The 19,943-nt window shown below is 39.7% G+C and overlaps 1 protein-coding gene across 1 annotated transcript; it reads left to right on the top strand.

The window, feature by feature from the left end:
• The first annotated feature begins 18,914 nt into the window (after window positions 1–18,914).
• Window positions 18,915–19,319, top strand: LOC147818482 (enoyl-CoA hydratase, mitochondrial-like). The gene is given in 2 exon segments (XM_087176999.1): window positions 18,915–19,006; window positions 19,009–19,319. Coding segments are annotated over 2 exon segments (387 nt in total). The 5' UTR covers window positions 18,915–18,930.
• Window positions 19,320–19,943: the final 624 nt, after the last annotated feature.

Genomic DNA, 19,943 nt, shown 5'->3' with positions numbered 1-19,943 from the left:
GCTTCATTGGCAGAGACCAGCCAATTCGTCAACAGGCAAGAGCAAAGAGGATGCCATGAATGAGTACATCAACCTTGTGGAGCAGCTGAAGCAGAAGTATGGATTCTAACGTCAGCTGATCACCACAGACCGGCTGGGCAAGCTGCTGGATGTGACTGTGGTCCTATAGAAGACATGAGTGAGGATGGGTCAACATTTAATTTCATTTGTAAAAACAAAAAAAGTTTACTTTAGAGCTAGTGTTTCTACTAAAAGGATTTCTATTACAGATGTTCTCAGTTGTGCACTTTTAGTCTTTCAGACCAAACAGCAGGTGGAGACTCACAGGCCAGGGGCTAAAGACATCCTGCTGTGCTCTCGTTATTGTCTTTGCATGATCAAAACAGTCCAAATATTTAGAACTGAAAGAGTTAAACCCTTTACTTTACTAAGATTGCACAAACCTATTAGACTATCAATTATCAGGAGCAGTGAGTGCAACGTTCACAACCTCTGGTTACAGGGAGATTTCTGTGTTATAGCGTTAATAGAGCAAAGCTCCTCATTAACAAGTAACTCAGTAAAACTGATCACTCTCAGATGAATACACAAACAGATAGTGGCAGAACATTGACACAAGGGAAACATTCTACAACATGGACCTGGACCATGTACAGAAACAAACACTTTCATGCCTCCCCTCTCTTAAAGTTAAGTTATTACTGCGCCCTTTGTTTTATCAATTTGAAAGAAAGAAATAAAACTGCAAGTTGATCTATTGATATTGAACCGTCAAAAAAACATAACCCAACTATATGTATCAAACATTTTTCAATGAAATGTAATTTTGATAAATTTTTTAAATAAATAATTAATTTTGTTTGTTTTTTTATTTGAGTTTTTTAGATCACATATTCAAGTGATTGACGTGGACACACACGGTGCAGTTCACTCTGCTCTGAACCCAGCAGCAGCTCATGGGGTGGGTGTGGGTGGGAGCATGAGCACCCTGATCATTTAGTAATGGCGGCATCCAGTCCAGGTTGACCTGCTGATGTGCAGGTATGTGATGGGTCAGTGAATGACCTGGTTTTCTACATTAACTGGTGATAAATCTGATCTAATCTTAATCTCAGATCTGATATCACACACACAGTTTTAATCTGTGTCTTTATTAAACACAGTCATTAAACACAGTTCTGGTGGAAACGGTGAACATTGGATTTAATAACTGTTTTAACCTCCTCTGAAACCATTTTTTCCAGCTGATCAAACCTGCTCAATGTTCAGGAGGTAAGAGGAAGTTTGGAAGTTCTTACCTCTGCTTCAGTCAGACATGTTCCCAGGATGTCTGGTGTGAGCAGGTATCTGAACATAGCAGTGATGTTGTGCATAATAAAATGTTCTCTGTGAACCCAATTTATCATTGTGTCAAGGATTTAATATTTATATTAACAAAGTCACAGACAGATTCACTGGAAACGTTAAACTCTGACACTTTATCTCTCAGGCACAGATGAAACACTCTCTGTGGTCCTGCGCTGTGTCACACCCTGACAGTATGCACTTTCAGAGGTTGCCTGAGCTAAAACAAAAACCCTATCTCTGCCCAAAGACCTTTAGTGTCAGTAGAGTGCAGCTTTTCTTCTCTTGGTCAAGCTTAGACACAGAGGATGATGAGAGGTTTGGATAGGACCAAGTCCACTGAGAGTGTCCACACACTTTTGGCAATATGGTGTAAAATCTTGTTCTTCGGAAAGTTAAAATCAAAACTGTGTTACAACAAAGGGATAAGAATATATTGAGTTTTATTATTAAATTACCCATCTTTACAATATCCCTCTAATAAAACTGCAGTTGTACAAATTATTAATCATAATAAAAAGAAATCATATGATAAACTGCATTGCAATGCAAAAATTAAATAATAATAAATAAAAACCTCTGAGTTAGTGATTAATACTACTGCAGCAATGCAGTGCAGAAACAGCAGAACATTTCACACATTGTCAAGTGGTCAAACGACGGATGTGGTTGAGCTATAGTAAATTTCCACCTTCATCCTTCAGTGTTTTATTTGGGCTAAACGACAAAAAGCTCCTGCAAGTGGAGATGGGAATGCCTTAGTGCTGATCAAGCCTAGATAAAGTCTAAAGGAAGGAAACCATGATGACAGATTAGGCACTCAGTGCATACAGTAGGCAGGGGTGGCCCCTGTTCTCTTTCCTCTCAACACAACAAGATTAACTACGACACTAAAAAACAAAAATGGCAGCCAATTTGAACATGTACACATGGAGTATATTCTACTGAAGTGTGGAAACAATCAGGGTCAGAAATTCATCGAAAACAAGAGAGATAAGAAATAAGAAGATGTTGTGCACATTCAGGTGGTGCAGCATGTTCTGTTAATTCCTTCTCATCTGCTGATTTAAAACTGCAGCAGCACCACTGTGAAGCTGTCAGAAACAACTGTGAAGAGTCCCCCCCCTCAATAGCAATACCTGGTCCAGGAGCAGGTCTGGAGCTGACAGATCTGTGCTCATCAGGAATGGTGCAAGAACTAATCCACGTGGTCAAACCCAGGTATGAGAGAGGTATGTGGCTTAGATTAGTAGTCAGATGTAGTACTTCCTGTAGCCAGATGCAGTACTTATTGTACTTAGATGTAGTCCTTCATGTACTCAGATGTAGTACTTCCTGTAGTCAGATGTAGTACTTCCTGTAGCCAGATGCAGTACTTATTGTACTTAGATGTAGTCCTTCATGTACTCAGATGTAGTACTTCCTGTAGTCAGATGTAGTACTTCCTGTAGCCAGATGCAGTACTTATTGTACTTAGATGTAGTCCTTCATGTACTCAGATGTAGTACTTCCTGTAGTCAGATGTAGTACTTCCTGTAGCCAGATGCAGTACTTATTGTACTTAGATGTAGTCCTTCATGTACTCAGATGTAGTACTTCCTGTAGTTGGATGTAGTACTTCCTGTAGTCAGATGTAGTATTCGTTCATGTAGTCAGATGTAGTAATCCTTCCTTCAGATGTAGTACTTTATGCAGTCAGATGTATTACTCTTTCATGTAGTCAGATGTAGTGTTTTGTGTAGTCAGATGTAGTACTTCATGTAATGAGGTGTACCAGTTTATTGGGTCAGATGTAGAACTCCTTCCTGTACTCAGATGTCGTCAGATGTAGTACTCCTTCCTGTAGTTAAAGACAGTACTCCATGCAGTCAGATGTAGTACTCCTTCCTGTTGTCAGACGTTGTACTCCTTCATGTAGCCATATATACTACTTCCTGTTGTCAGTTGTAGTACTTCCTGTAGTCAGATGTATTACTCTTTCATGTACTCAGGTGTAGTATTTCATGTACTTCATGCCAGATGTAATACTCCTTCATGTACTCAAATGTAGTATTTCCAGTAGTCAGATATAGTGCTTCATGTAGTCAGGTGTAGTAGTTTATATATTCAGATTTCGTACTCCTTCCTGTTGTCAGATGTAGTACTCCTTCCTGTAGTCAGATGTGTACTCAGATGTAGTCCTTCATGTACTCAGATGTTGTACTCCCTGTAGTTGGATTTAATACTTCCTGTAGTCAGATGTAGTATTCGTTCATGTAGTCAGATGTAGTTCTCCTTCCTGCAGTGAGATGTAGTACTTCATGTAGTCAGATGTAGTATTTCATGTTGTCAGATGTAGTATTCCTTCCTATAGCCAGATGCAGTACTCCTTCCTGTAGTCAGATGTAGTACTCCTTCCTAGCAGATGTAGTACTTTGTGTAGTCAGATGTAGTACTCCTTCCTGTTGTCAAATGTAGTACTTCATGTAGTCAGATGTAGTACTCCTTTGTGTAGTCACATATAGTGTTTCCTCATGTAGCCATATGTAGCACTCCTTCATGTAGTCACATGTTGTTCTTCATGTTGTCATGTAGAACGACATGTGACGTAGTACCTGCTGTTGTCAGTTGTAGTTCTTCCTGTAGTCAGATGTATAGTCACATGTATTGCTTCCTCATGTAGCCAGATGTAGTACTTCATGCAGTCAGATGTAGTACTTCATGCAGTCAGATGTAGTACTCCTTCATGTAGCCATATGTAGTACTCCTTCACATGTTGTTCTTCATGTTGTCATGTAGAACGACATGTGACGTAGTACTTGCTGTTGTCAGTTGTAGTTCTTCCTGTAGTCAGATATATTACTTTTTCTGACTTCTGGCTTCCTCATGTAGTCAGATGTAGTACTTCCTGTAGTCAGATGTAGTACCCGTTCCTGTAGTCAGTTCAAGTACCTCATGTAGTCAGATGTAGTACTTCTTCCTATAGTCAGATGAAGTATATCCTTGCTATAGTCAGATGTAGAACTCCTTCCTGTAGTCGGATGAAGTACTTAATGTAGTCAGATGTAGTCCTTCATGTTGTGAGGTGTGGTCAGATGTAGTTCTTCCTGTAGTCAGATGTAGTACTTCCTGTAGTCAGATATAGTACTCCTTCATGTTGTCCCTGAGTGAGTTGTTTATGTGAATCCCTGTCCTGTTGCCGTGGCAATGCTCCTTCTCCTTGATGCTTTTGTTGCTCCTCTGGATCCAACTCCTGTACAGGAGGTGGGTCACCAAGGCCAGGACACAGACTACGATGAACACCACGGCTGTGGACACACCTGAGGAGCAGCCAGGATAACACATTTTTTTTCATGTACAGTTTTATCATTTCTCACATTATGTAATATTCATTAATCAAAGAATAGATAGTAGTATACACTGTGTGCACAATTATTAGGCAAGTGAGTATTTTGACCATATCATCATTTTTATGCATATTTTCCAACTCCAAGCTGTATAAACTTGAATGCTTATTGGATTTAAGCATATACGGTTATGTGTATTTGTGTAATGAGGGAGGGTGTGGCATAAAGAGATCAACACCCTATATCAAGGTGTGCATAATTATTAGGCAGGTTCTTTTCCTCAGACACACTGTAAATGCAAACATTGTCCTGACTTAAGATGAAATAGTGCATTTAACTTAATTCATACTAGTTTTTTAAGTTTACTTACTTACATCAAGTTTTCTACACTTTTTATATACATACTTGTTTCATTAAGTTATATGAACTTAGTTTTTTTGAGTGTGTGGCATGGTTCGTGGTATGAGACTTAAGTTACTGAGCTGTGCACCCCAGTGCGCATGTCCATTTCCGGTTAGCGCGTATCTACCACTGGAGGCAAACTGATGCAGGAGAGGTCAAAGCCAAGCACATGGTCCCAGCGCTCTCACGGCAGTTTTTCTCTAACACTGATTTCGGTAAGTGTAAACCTTCATTTTTTGTAAACTTGTCAATATAATGTAATGTTTGGAATGAGAGTTGTTTGAAGAAAGCTGACAACTCCGCGTCTCCGACCTTCTGTTGGCATGTTTACTTGTGTGTGTATGCACATGGGTTCACAGAGCAGAAGTTAGCAGCAGCTCAACATGAGCGAATCCGGATAGAAGTGCTTTGACTCGGCCGGTTCCTGTCTGTTAATTTGTTAGCGGTTGTATTAGCGCACGCTGCTAATTTAGGTTTTTTTCCGCTGCTAATTTAGCTGTGAGTTAAGCACGTTTAACATGTTGGGGGGAGGGATGGCGGCGGCGGGCTGCGGCTTCCTATTTCACTCCACAGCAGAACTCTTGCTGGGCTGTAAAAATAATTTCAGGTCAGACGTCCTGACGGTGTGTGTGTGTGTGTACGTCAGTAAGGTAAAGGTTTGTTCATTGCTGTGTCTACACGTGGATTTACAGAGCAGACGTTAGCAGCAGCTCAACCTGAGGACTCCGAGTAAAAGTGCTATGACTCTACTTTATTTTTGTGTCTTAATTTGATCCGCCATTGCAAAATTATTACATTAAAAACCTTTGTAAGAAAATAATGATAATGTGACAAAAGTTTTTTGGTATTGTTTTAAAGACAACTGTTTGCTGTTTCCGAAACAGATCCAGATTCCAGACTGTACAGTTTACAAGTAAAGAAGGGACCATCCTCAAAAAAAAAGTCTTGGATTGTGGCGAACTGTCCTCACCCGAGGAGAAAATCAGGTTTGTTGTTATTCATTTAGGAATTCTTTTCATGACTTCTGTGAAATTATTCATTTATTATTATTGCGCTGCATTTCAAATTTAATCATTTGAATTATTTCATTCATGCTATCAGTAAAATGAGATGTAGGCAAATATAACAAGGTAATACAATTAATTCACTGATATTGCAGCTCATTTGAAATGTATTGTATTTTCACATTACCTCAAAATTTAGCAGAGCAAACTGATTTAATGACTGTACAATATAGGTGACTACAGTCTTAATGTAATACATTTTTGTTTTTATTTCTATCGCTGCTTTTAAATATAAAATATGTTGACAAATAATACCAATGATAAATAATTTGTAACGGTTTTCTAATCCCAAATTCTTCAACATTAGACATTACAATAGGTGGTCTCTTTTAGTCAAATTTTTTTTTTTTTTTTTTTCAGGTGTCTACTGGAAGAGGGATGCATGTAAGTTCTGCACTTTTGTCTCTCCAAAACAAGGCCAGCTATTAAGGCATTATAGATTAAAGCATGATGGCTTCACAAGAACCTCCCCAATACCATGTCTTCATCAGCAGTGTATTTGCACATTCAAATCGTTCAATGCCCTGAAGGTTCATTTATCCAGATCTCACTCGCAGGTGACCAGTGAAAAAGATGATGTGCAAACATTTAATTGTCAAGTGTGTGAGTTTAACGAGCCCTGCAGTGAAAATTATTTTTTTTTACACATTTACACAAGCATCTGAAGTTGATGCAAAAAGTGAAGTGCCCCTATCTGGATTGTGACTTTGAGACAAATGTGTACTCTACTTTTAACACACACAAAAGTAGGAACCATGACCAAACGTATTCAACATCTAGTCTTCAGTTCAAACCAGGAATAGCTGTGCTGCTCTGTGGCACTGAGGACAGCACCTCTGTCTTAGCTGAACCTGCCCTAGGTGAAGATGACACTAGTTTAGGAGAAGAAGAGCTGACAGGCGTTCGTGTTGATGTCAATGACCTTGAGTCTCAGCTTGAGCATAATTTAGCTTCACATTTCCTGAAAATGCAGACAATACTGAACATATAGGAAAGTGCTCTCCAAGAAATCATCCAGCAAATAGGATAGGTATTTCAACTTTCAGAACCACTGATGTTTTCAGTGGTTGAGGAGATACTCAGACGCCATTACTCTGATATTGATAATGCTGTTGTTAAAGAGGTAGTCTCTGCAGTGACAGACACAAATGTATATTTGAAACACACAACAGCTGGAGGCTCACTTTCAACGTCCAATAGGAGAGCAACTTACATAGTGAAAAATTTCCTGTTGTGGAACCTGTGGAGTTTGTTACTGACAAGCAGGGTCAAAATATAGTGTACATTCCACTGATTAAAATGCTTCAGGCATTGTTGAGTAAAGATTATGTTTTAGGTTTTAAGGCTCTCACCACCAGCAGCTCTAAAGAAAATGAATACAGTAACTATAGGGATGGTTCTCACTTTAATGAAAATGCTATTTTAGCAGAAGATGAATTCAGAATTGCCCTTGGGTTGTATATTGACGACTTTAAGGTTGCAATCCCCCTCGGAACCTCTAAGAAGAAGTACAAGTTGTGCACAGTATATTGGGTTCTTGCCAATCTACACTCAAAGTACCAATCATCCCTTCATGCCATACAGTTAGCTGTCTTATGCAAGGTAAAGCAATTAAAGAAAAGGGGTATCATGAAGTCCTACGTCCACTTATTGAAGATCTAGTATCACTTGAGGAGAATGGAGGTTATGTTGAAAAGTTGGGAGCAAGCATTAAGGGGACTGTTCTGTATGTTGCAGCAGATAACTTAGCTGCCCATGCATTCGCGGGATTTCAAGAGAGCTTTATTGTGGAGAAAATGTGCAGGTTTTGTATGGCTACACGAGAAAAAATCCAAACATAAAATGTCAGCTCAGGTTTTTACACACTGAGAACCAAAGATGCCCATGACAGACAGGTTCAGGAAATCAAGCAGGACCCATCTAAAGTAGCACATTGTGGAGTAAAAGGCGAATGTGCGCTCAGTGAAAACTTGAAATATTTTCATGCTATAGATTGATTTCCACCAGACATTCTGCATGATTTTTTGGAGGGAGTGGTCCCATTTGAATTGTGCCTGTGCATTCAAGATACACTGAGAGTGTAGAGAGACACTAAATCAGGCCATCAAAGAATTCCCATATTCATTTTCTGACAAAACAGACAAACCTCAACCAGTTCCAAAGACATTTGCCTCAAGGAAGACAATAGGAGGGAACGGACATGAAAATTGGTGTCTCATCTGATCCCTCCCTTTAATGATTGGGCATCATGTACCTGAGGGAGGTGAGACATGGGAGGTGCTCATGGTCTTAAAAGATGTGCTTGAATTGGTTGTATCTCCAAGATTCACAGATGAGTCTTTGTTCTATTTATAGTCTAAAATCTCAGAACACAGAGAGTTACTGTGGAATGCTTTTCCAGATTGCAGACTACGTCCAAAGCATCACTATGCCGAACACTATCCCCACTTGACAAAAGTCTTTGGACCTCTCATAGACATGTGGACAATGCGGTTCGAAGGGAAGCACAAGTTCTTCAAAAAAATCATCCATGAAACTCAGAACTTCAAAAATGTTCCACTAACTTTGGCGAAGGCGACATCAAAAGATGATGGCGTACCATTTGGACTGTGCTTCCTTTTTCAAACCAACACTTTCAAGTGAAGAGCATAATGATTTCTTCCCTCCCAGGGAACATTCAAGACATTTTGCACTGAAGATGTGGGCTCCAAAACACAGTTCTGTCAGCTGTGTCTGTCAGTATTGGTGGTTTCTGTAGGTTCATGTGGAGGGCTTTCAGAGTTCAGGCAGATTAAGCAAGTGCTAGTGATTAATGCAGATATTGATTTCTTGTGCAAACCAATGATTGCGTGGTATCATGAGCATCTTCGTGCTGAATTGACAATGTTATTGTCAATGTCAATGATATTTTTCCTTTGTCAGCTTACCGAATCAGAGGCACACTGTCTCTTTGAAGCATTACATATTATGCTAGCCTAACACTAACTTTACGGCTCTCTTCTTTGTACGATGATGGACAGAAGTGGCCAATCAGAGTCATCGTCACTGACTGTGACATTAAAAGAATCAGTCTTGATCAGAAACCAGGCAACCTTGAGTCTCTCTTGGATCATTTGAAAGTTAAACTAGCACTACCATATGACTTCACACGACAGTTTGAAGACCCACTGTTTAACAATGCCCTCTGTAATCTGACAGATGTGTCAGAACTGCCAGATCAAGCCACGCTGAAAATTCTTGAGTCCTTCTCTTCTGTCTCTAGCACACTGTCCTCACCATGCACATCTGACACAGATATACTGTATACAAGTGAAGAAAAGTCTCAAATGATGAGGCCGGATCCTTGGCCTTCTGCGTTTGATATTCCAGATTTCTCTTTGGATGTAAATTGATCGACTCAGACAGGGAGACCTGGCCTATATGCAGGAAGGAACTCGAATGGATGTTTCTCGGGACATGAAACATGTGATCTTAGAAAGACTTGCAGAGGCAATGTACAAGTACACAGCATACCCCACAGAGGAACACTGTCAAGAAGTTGCCGCTGCACTGATTGCAAAACATCCCTGTCTGAAAGATGCTGGATCACCCACTGGATATTGTGGATGGAATAATAGCATTAAATTCAAGATGGGGAATTTTCGTACAAAAATGAGAAGATCAGGAATGGCCGATGTCACAGTGAATGGCAACAAGCGAAAGAGGGATTTCCCAGAAGGAGCACCATCATGTAGTAACATAAAAAGGGCAAAAAGAAGTGAAACAAATTTCTTGCCAAATTTTCCTAATCGTGAAAATGCAGATTCGCTTGAGTCTGTTAGAAGACAACTTGAAAATGAAGCAAAAAAGAGGCTTCCGGACTCAGCTGATGTGAAGAAAATGATGGACCAGACATTTTCTTTGCAACGCAAAGAAATTGTGGAGGAACAGCCTCCAGTTAAAAGGATGATGGAACGCTGGCCTGTGCTGTTCACAGAAAGTCAGGTATGGCCCACCTACACTGCACTATACTGAACCACACCACAAGTAATCAATATTTTCATTGTGGATTACACTGTTGTTTCGGTTCTTTTAATGATTAATTGATGTATCACTGAGTAAATCTGGTCATTACCTTTTGAAAAATGTATTGTATATGACAGTCAAATAGACTATTGGTGTTAAATGACTGTCATGGTGGAGTAAACAATCCTTTGGATGTGTTTTTTTCTTTTTGTTTAAGGTGTTTGCAGAGTTCTACAGAGTTGCCAGTAAGAACCTCAAAAAGACTTCTATGAAGCTCTGGACCACCATACCGCTCGTCTCATTGACCTCTTCAAATCCAGAAAAGGAGCTGTAGGCCGATCACTTGATCGCCTCCTCCAGTCAATTAATACACAAGTAAGTGTTGTTTCTGATCTTCATCATTACCACCTTACAGTAGTGTGCTTGCAAGCGTCAAGTAGGCTTACAGCTGCTACAACAGTACAAGTAATTCATCAATAATGTTGGAACTCGAGCACACGTATATCCACAGATTTTTTTTCTCATATTTTTCTTTCATATATTCTTCTGCTTATTGTTTTTTTTGTCATCTTTTCCATGAGACTGACATCACCACAACACGCACTGCTGTCCTGCAATGTCTGCCCCTGTATCTTGGAGATAATTCCAGCGAATTCTTCCTCAGTTGCTCAGTAAGTACATTTATAATGACAATGATATGACCATCATACAATGCATATTTTAGGACATCATACCAGGTTCAGTTCAGTTCTCAGATTTCATTTGTTCAGGTCTGATTTATGAAAAAAAAAAAAAAAACTTTTGTCAAGGCTTAGGTGTAGTGCACCTGGGCTTAACACCTGGGCTTAACTATTGGCTGTTTGCAGCCAATAGTTAAATTCTCCCAAACTGAGATCAAGTTAGGTATTATAGCCTGTATTCACACTTGACCAAACCAAACATATTTAAGTGGGGATGTTACAACATTAAACAAGGGACATATTTTTAATAAGTTCGGAGTTACAAACAAATTTGTTGCCTCACATGTGATGCTGAAGGAAAGTCATTTTCTATCTTAGTGAAAGGTGAAAATGTTTAATTTCCATTTCTGCCTGATATAAAATTTGGGTTTAGAGGGTTATATCACTAAATTGCAATTACACATCTGTGTTTTATATGATTTTCAATGCATTCAACGTTTGAGCCAAATCTGAGTTTCCCAGATTAAGTTGTACAGCTTTTTTAAAATGCTTTTTGTTAAGGTGTAGTGCTGAAATCCAGCCATTTCTACCTGCTCATAATCTAAAGAGCTCTCAAAAACAGTATTCCAGAGTGCTGCAGACACTTTGATCATAAGAGTGAACACACTATAACCATGGGTCTTAACATCCTACCTAAATTTATTTGTGTTCTTTTATTTTGAATGCAGGATTTGGACACTGCACAAGACTTCTCCCAGGTGCCTGTTGGGGTTCTTTGAGTCATGACTGATGACACGCCACCAGTGATTAACAGTATTGCAATCATCCTTGAAGGAAACATAGTCATGGATGAGGTTCCCACAACCTCTCTAGGACTTTGTCCTCTGTTCGGCTTGATATATGCACTCCATTTGGATTACCCCAAAGGTATTTGATGTTTAAAATGCATTTGTTGTTTTTGGCAAAGATACTGGTTTGCGTTTTTCCTTTCATTGCAGAAGGACAGCGGGGGAAAACTATTTTGAAGGGACTCAGAAGCACTAAAATGGACAGTTGTATCGGATCTGAACATCACCATCCGATACATCATCAACACTACAATAAAGAGTCGACGCTGCTGAGAAGCTGCAGTGTGATATATTCTTATGTTTTCACCTACATATATATTTTTATGAGTGATACTTAACTTTTATAATGATTTATTTGTATCAATTGTTTGTAGAATGATGTTTTATATTGAGTAAATATATTGGGACCTCAGATGTTTTTTCTTTTAACGCCTAGGGAAATAGGGGACTAAGCAGGGAAAGGTCCATTGGAAGGTACGACGAGACGACTGGCCTGAATTTGGACAATATTTAGATTTTCTTTTCTGAGGTTTCTATATGTGTTTATTTAAATTGTAGTCTGCATAAATTGCTACAAATAATGACAGTTTTTATTTTAATTGATTTGGAGGACTGTAAGTGGTCGCCTATGCAGAGGGGCCGTGGGAGAATTTTCCTGTCCAGAGTGTTTGATGGAAAATTAAGGAAAGATGGCTGTCAGACAGGTTTTTCGCTCTCACACTCCAAGAACGATTTTGCTAAAAAATTAAAATATGCTAAAGAAAACATATGTTGAAGGAATGGTTATCTCTATTATAATTGTATTCATGTATGATTTATTCTTTTGTTTTTTCGAGACTCAGTGTAGTCTCGAAGGGGGGAAATATGTGGTATCTTGACTGAGACATGAGTTCAGGATGGAAATGTTATGGAGGATACTATAGGAGTAAAGGACGGGGGGCCTGAAGAGGGGGAGCACCTCTCCTGGCCTCCACATCCTTACATTGCTCAACATTGACCTTTGTACAACGTGGCAAGTTTATGTTTTCATCTATCTGTACCCAGAGAATGACCATGTATGGACATAAATGTTGGTTCTGCTCTTCTATAGGCTGTTAGGATTTGGCTAAGAAGTGTCAAGGGAATATTCAGCCTATAAATTGTATGAGTTTGGGACAAAGGGGGGGAGATCCTTTTTGGCCTTGGGTCCTCTCACAGGCTGTTTTTGATGCTTGTTCAACGATGCTGTGCCTTTTTGTAATAAACCTTTTTATATACAACTGAGCCGGTGTCAGCAGAGATTCCTTCATCATCATCACATCATCGCAAGAGAAGAAACAACAGTATGAAGAACACATTTGAGTTCATCCAGAAGACATTGTTGAACCTTGGACAACAAAAGCTCAGCCCAAAACTCCAAACATTAAAAAATGCTCTTTTGAGCTAGATGTTATGGCTAGGGACTAAATGTTCCCAAGTGTCTGTTGCTGTGAGACATTCAGAAAAGTGTCCATCAAGAGCCTTCTGTTCTCATTCTCACTCTTAAGTCTCACTCATTCTGTCATACATCACATACTGATTTTCACTCATACTCACTGACATACTTTTGTCTAGCACTCGCATACATACACGCTCATACACTCAGTCCCTCTCACAAACACATGAGCAAATACATAATTTAACAGGAATTTGTACCAATCCGAAAACTACAAGGAGGGATTTGCCTCGAACTGCCCCTGTTTTCTCTGCCCTGCACTGACTGGCCCGGTTCTCTGCTAACAGAAGGGTTTGGCCTACTATAATTCAATACAATATATGCAATTTTTGGATGAAGGTCAAATTTAGTAAATAAGTTCATGTTGTGTTGAATGTTCAGCCAAACTCGACATTTGATGGTCTTGACAAGTTTCAGAATGAACAGCATGTTGATTGTTGTTGTTTACAAATACTGAAATAAAAAACAAATATTTTAATAATGCCATTTTGTGAATTCTTATTTTCTAAGTTAGTTTAACTAAGGTATGTTAAGTGCATTTAATTGAAATTAAGTACTGCTCACTTACTTTGGCACAGTATACATAAAGTTCCGGTCAACTTTATTGAAGCGGCTTACAGCTTACCTTAAGTGTAGTTTTTGACAAATTTCAAGTGATGGCCACTTGTTTTGGCAGAATGTATTAAGTTACTCTGACTCAAAATATTTGAGTTGTAACAGCTTGATTTGAATTTAACTACACTGAGATCCATTAAGTTCTCACAACTTAAAAAAAAAGTAGAGCTCACTTAAATCCAATAATTTCACACTACTTCGCACAATTAAGTTCCTTTACTTAATTTTCCCAAGGTAATCGGTTTCCTAAATTTATTTAAGTAAACTCAACTTGTTAGAATTTACAGTGCAAAATGGGGCCGAAAAAGAGATTTAACTGACTCTAAAGGTCAAAAATTGTAAAAAGCCTTTCAGAGGAATGCAGCACTCTTGAAATTGCTAAGATATTGGGGCGTGATCACAGAACCATCAAACATTTTGTTGCAAATAGTCAATCAGGTTGCAAGAAACATGTTGAGAAAAAAGACGCAAATTAACTGCTCAAGATCTGAGAAGAATCAATCGTGAAGCCGCCAGGAAACCATTATCCTCCAGTGCCGTCATATTCCAGGACTGCAACCTACCTGGAGTATCCAGAAGTACAAGGTGTTCAGTGCTCAGAGTCTTGGCCAAGCTAAGGAAGGCTGAAATCCGACCACCATTAAGCAAGACACAGAAGTTGAAACGTCAAGACTGGGCCAAGAAATATCTGAAGACAGATTTTTCAAAGGTTTTATGGACTGATGAGATGAGAGTGACTCTTGATGGATGGATGGGCCCGTGGCTGGATCAGTAACAGGCACAGAGCTCCACTTCCATTCAGACGCCAGCAAGGTGGAGGTCTGGTACTGGTATGGGCTATGGGCTTATTAAGGATGAGCTAGTTGAAGATGGACTTAAAATCAACTCCCAAACCTACTGCCAGTTTTTAGAAGGCACTTTCTTCAAGCAGTGGTACAGGAAAAAGTCTGCATCTTTCTAGAAGGCCATGACTTTTTATGCAGGACAATGCTCCATCACATGCATCCAAATACTCCACTGCGTGGCCACCCAGCAAAGGCCTTAAAGATGAAAGAATAATGACATGGCCCCCTTCCTCACCTGACCTAAACCCTATTGAGAACTTGTGGGCCCTTTTTAAACAGGAGATTTACAGTGAGGGAAGACAAAACACTTCTCTGAACAGTGTCTGGGAGGCTGTGGTTGCTGCTGCACAAAAAATTGATCATCAGCAGATCAAGACAGACTCCATGGATGGAAGGCTTATGACTGTTATTGAAAAGAAGGGTGGCTATATTGGTCACTGAATTCTTTTTTGGAAATGTCAGAAATATTTATTTGTAAATTTTGAGTTGTTTGTTATTCTCACTTTAACAAATGAAAATAAACAAGTGAGATGGGAAAATTTTCGTTTTTCATTTTGTTGCATGATAATTCTGCACATTAATAGCTGCCCAATAATTGTGCACAAATGGATATTCTCCTAAGAAAGCCAAAAACTCACTTTTACTATCTTAAATATTCAGATTTGAGGTTTATTAACATTTTGGATTGGCCGAGAGCACTGTATTTGTTCAACAATAAAATTAATCCTCAAAAATACAACATGCCTAATAATTGTGCAAGCAGTGTAGAGGGGCATATTCGAGCTGTGACAAATCAGCATCGTGATGCACTGACAGTTTAGGAATCCTGCAGAGAGTCTTCCTCAGAAGACTGTCTGGGATGAGCAGAGTTTCAAACATGAACAGAGCAGCTCAAATGTTTTGTCAGCAGCAGATGACATCTCTCTTTAACTCATGTTGAAGATCTGACAGACTTCCAGCTATACCTGGTGATAGAGCACCCTTTAATGTTTTCTCTGTCAGGCTTGGAACAGATTTGATTCTGACTGATGACTAGTGATTGATCACGTCAGCTGGTTGAAAAACATAAAATGGAAGTATAGCAATGAGTGAAAGATGAATGAAGGGATTTGTATGATTTCACTCTATTTGCCCTCAACAAAAACAGTGACCAAAATATTATGGAAGAAAAGTGTCCTGAACTGATGACCAGGTAACTGCGCAAGACACACTCTTCCTTGGTATCAGGATTTCAGTGTGGGCCTAGTCACCAACACACCAAAGATACCAGTTAAAGAAATAATCACAGGGCACCCACAGAAAATTCAATGGTGCAATGCTGTGATTTATGTCAACACCAAAGTAGAGTCTATAGTGTAAATGAGCTGGAACTAAGGAAAGAGAGATAGTGAGAGGAATCAGAGGAAATTATTCAAATGCAGGCAGATGGGCAGAGTAAAACACACAGAACAGCTGGGACTCATTGTCAGTAAACAGAAGAGAACAGACCTGCGATTATAGCCACATCATGTCTGCTATCACTGCCATGCTGTTCCTTCTCTTTATCTGTTGTTGCAGTTTGGTCTGTAGAGGCATAAGAGACATTTATTAACTGTGTTGACTGAGCAAATAAGCAGTGATGCTCGTTCTGTTAGCTTCATAAACTTTTGGTGTAAAACAACGACTAACAACTTCCAGTACACACAAAGGTGGTTTCAACTAATTTCTGAGTTATTCCTGAATTGTAACAATGACACAAATGACAAATCTGTAAACCTCAAAGCTTTCATTTACTTTAGTTGAGAATTTTAACTCTTTCTTACACTCCAGCTCCACTTCAGAGGGAAATATTGTACTTTTTCTCCATCAGTTATTTATTGTATGTAATTTAAAAAAATAATTAACAAAAACATATTCCATATGTAAATGGTATAGAAGACAATACATTGTTAAAGATTCAGCCAGTCTGTTTGACTTGTGACACAAATGTTGTGGCCTCTTGTTCCAGTAAGAGACATTTCTCCAGTTAACTTCACAGGGCTTGCAATGTGTGTAACTGTTCAAATAAAATAAACTCAACCCAAAAAAACTGTTTTAGGCCCAAACATTATTATCATCCAATGTTTCACAGCAAGGATTGGAGAACTTGCAAGAGGAGTTCATTCTGTTTCTATCTGCTGAATCAAAGCAGCTGCTTTTCCAGTGACTGACAGAGTGTGTTACCTCTCAGATTGTGTGATGTGATGGAGTCTGCCAGGGCTCCACAGTTGGACTGGACCAGTGGACCCCGGACCGTGACCAATGAGCTCCCTCGATTCAGCAGCAGGGCTTTCAGAGGAGCCATGTGATTAAACTGGACTGAGGAGAGGCAGCCAATGAAACCCCTCGAACATGCTTCAACCACCTCGTCCAGGCAGTTGTCTCCTCCTACAGACAGTCAGTCAGTCAGTCAGTCAGACAGACAGACAGACAGACAGACAGACAGACAATCATGATGATGTGTGTGTCTGTGCTCGCCTGCAGCTTTTCATAGACAGATAGATAGATAGATAGATAGATAGATAGATAGATAGATAGATAGATAGATAGATAGATAGATAGATAGATACTTTATTTATCCCCTGCGGGGAATTCAGGTGTCCAGCAGCTCATTAACAAAAATAATAATAATAGTTAATAATAAATAATAAATAATAATAGTTCAATCAGTCAAGTTCATTAGCCAATTCCTTTGGCTGAGCTGTTCTACAAAAGATCTCCTGAACCTCTGAACCTTCTGCAGTGCAGTGAGATGGGACATTTGCTGCTGTAGCTGCTTCTCTGCCCTGCCTGTTGTGGAGAGGATGGTTCTTACATTGCATGCGTCTCTCCATAACAGTCCTGATGTGTCCTACTTTAGGTACCGGAACAAGACATGATGTTTTCCACAGGACCCGGACCCTCCCTGTTTGTAGGCTTAAGTTAAAGATCCTCTGGAGAGGCTCAGCCAGCTGGGCTGCACAGTCCTTTAACAGCCTTGGACACACATCATCCAGGCCTGCTGCTTTTCCAGGATGTAGCCTCTAGAGCTCCGCCATCACCTCCTCTGCTGTAGAGGACAGGAGACTTGACCCCAGTGTGGAGGGAGTTCCAGCTGCAGTGTCAGGTTGTGAAGGAGATCCTGTAGGAGAAGATGCAGCTGAAGCAGTCGGAGAAAGAACAGGTGAGGCTGTCTCACACCTATTGTAGAACAGGTTGAACTCTTGGCCTTGTCCACATCAGCTGGTGTTGCCTGGCTGTTCTTCTCTTTATAGCCAGTGATGGTCCTCATCCCCTTCCACACCTCTCGTGTTGTTGAGCTGCAGCTTACTCTGTACTTTCTTTTTGTAGTCCTCCTTCACCTGCTTTAATCTCCTCTTCAGCTCACGTTGCACACACCTGAGCTTCTCCCTGTTTCCATCCCTGAAAGCCTCCTTTTTCTGCTTGAGGAGGGTGTTGTTACTTACATGTTAGCCAAGGAGTTGACATTTCCAATGAAGATGGATGTTAGAAAAGGCTTATATCTCCATCTCCTAGCCTTTAGCTTAGCCCTGGCTCTGCATTTACATTAGGCCTACGGTTTCTTTAGCTCAGCTGGTAAGGGATGTTTAACTCCATATCTAACACACTTTAAAGGCAGGAGTTTTTACTTCATGTACATTATTTTCTACATCATTAGGCGAAACAACAATGTAGGATAAAAAAAATTACTATATACTGCGAAAAAGAAAAAACTGTGCTTCACTGTTCCTCCTTACAATACTTTAGACTGACCCAGTGATTAAATACACAAATGTGCATGTTTTGCAGTGTAGGCTATTACTTGTTGAACCACAGGATTGCTAACAAAGCAACTTTTTCTGTAGCTACTTCACAACAATATCACAAATCTGGCAGCTGATTTAAGTGTTAAGGTCATCTCCGCTGTTGCAGTGGCAGAGACAAACTGAACACATCTTTTTTTGTATAATTCATTAAAATTGAAAGCAACTTGTACCAGTGAGAATGACTGGTATGATTGGTTCAACTGTCAGGAAACTATAAATATCAAAAACTGTCTAGTAAGTGGGCTACTTTATTGAGAAGTGAAAGTGCCAGATGTGGAGGATAACCCTAACACCTGATTTAGTCACCCTCAGGTTGTACTGTGCTTTGTCAGTCAGCTGCAGTACTGGCAGCAGCATCTCTGAGTTGAGTGAACAGACAGATTTGAAACAATTGGTATATTGCTTAAACCTTTCAAACATCATGGAACTAAAAAAATAATCCCAGGAAGAAATCATCTCATCAAGCAGGCAGCAGATTTTGGTCGGGTGGTGTTCCCCCTGAGATGATGTGTGACATCATCTACGCTGGAGAGAAGGCACAGTTCGGCCAACCAGAGATCCTGTTGGGGACAATTCCTGGGCGGGTGGCACCCAGCGCCTGACTCGTGCAGTGGGGAAGTCCCTGACAATGGAAATGGTACTAACAGGAGACAAGATTAATGCTCAAGAAGCCAAACAATCAGGTTTGGTGAGTAAAATTTATCCTGTGGACCAGCTGGTGCCTGAAGCTGTTAAATGTGGGGAAAAAATTGCTGCCAACTCTAAACTGGTCTCTGCTATGGCTAAAGCGGCTTTCAACGCAGCTTTTGAACTGACTTTGGCTGAGGAGAATCGTTTGGAGAAGCGCTTATTCCACGCTACCTTTGCTACGGATGATCATTGTGTTTACTGAGTTAGGATAAGAGGTGACATAAAAAGAAGAAAATTATACTGATTGTACAGTCTTCAGTGGTCATCTAACAGGTAAAAAAAAGTTTGAAAATATATTTTAATAATCAGAATATCAAATCAGTTGATTTTAAAGTGTTCTCTGGTTCGTTGCACAGACGTGGAATTGTAAAGATTGTTATTAAAGGTTTAGGTATAAGTGCCGCTGAAACCTGAAAGATGGTAGACATTAGGTTCTTTAATTAAGTGAAAGCCACAGTGTCCCTAATGCCCACTTGTTAATGTCTGGCTCAGGAGTACCGTTATTGTTGTGTGCGTCTCAATAACATGGATTATTGTTTAGTCACAAGGTAAATGTTTCATCCAGGCGGCAGCAGCACAGAGACACAGACAGTTGAGCTGGAGGCTCAGGTGAGCTCTGATGTCACGGTGAAATGTCAGTGAGTTCATCAGATGATTAAAAAATAAAAACAGGGAAGTTTTGGAAAGCTTTAAAGGTTAATGTTTGAGCTCTGCTAATGTCTCTGCCATGAAGCATAATTTTATTACTCAACATGTGGAAGTAACAAAAATCAAGTGATGAAAATGTAAATTAAAAAATGAAATGATAATTTATCAGGTAATTTGA

This window comes from Seriola lalandi, unplaced genomic scaffold, assembly GCF_002814215.2.
Source record: "Seriola lalandi dorsalis isolate HSWRI2012SDOR001 ecotype SW California unplaced genomic scaffold, Sedor1 jcf7180002054576, whole genome shotgun sequence".
Lineage (NCBI taxonomy): Eukaryota > Metazoa > Chordata > Actinopteri > Carangiformes > Carangidae > Seriola > Seriola lalandi.
Note: the sequence above shows the minus strand (reverse complement) of the source record. Positions and strands in the feature narration are given on the sequence as shown.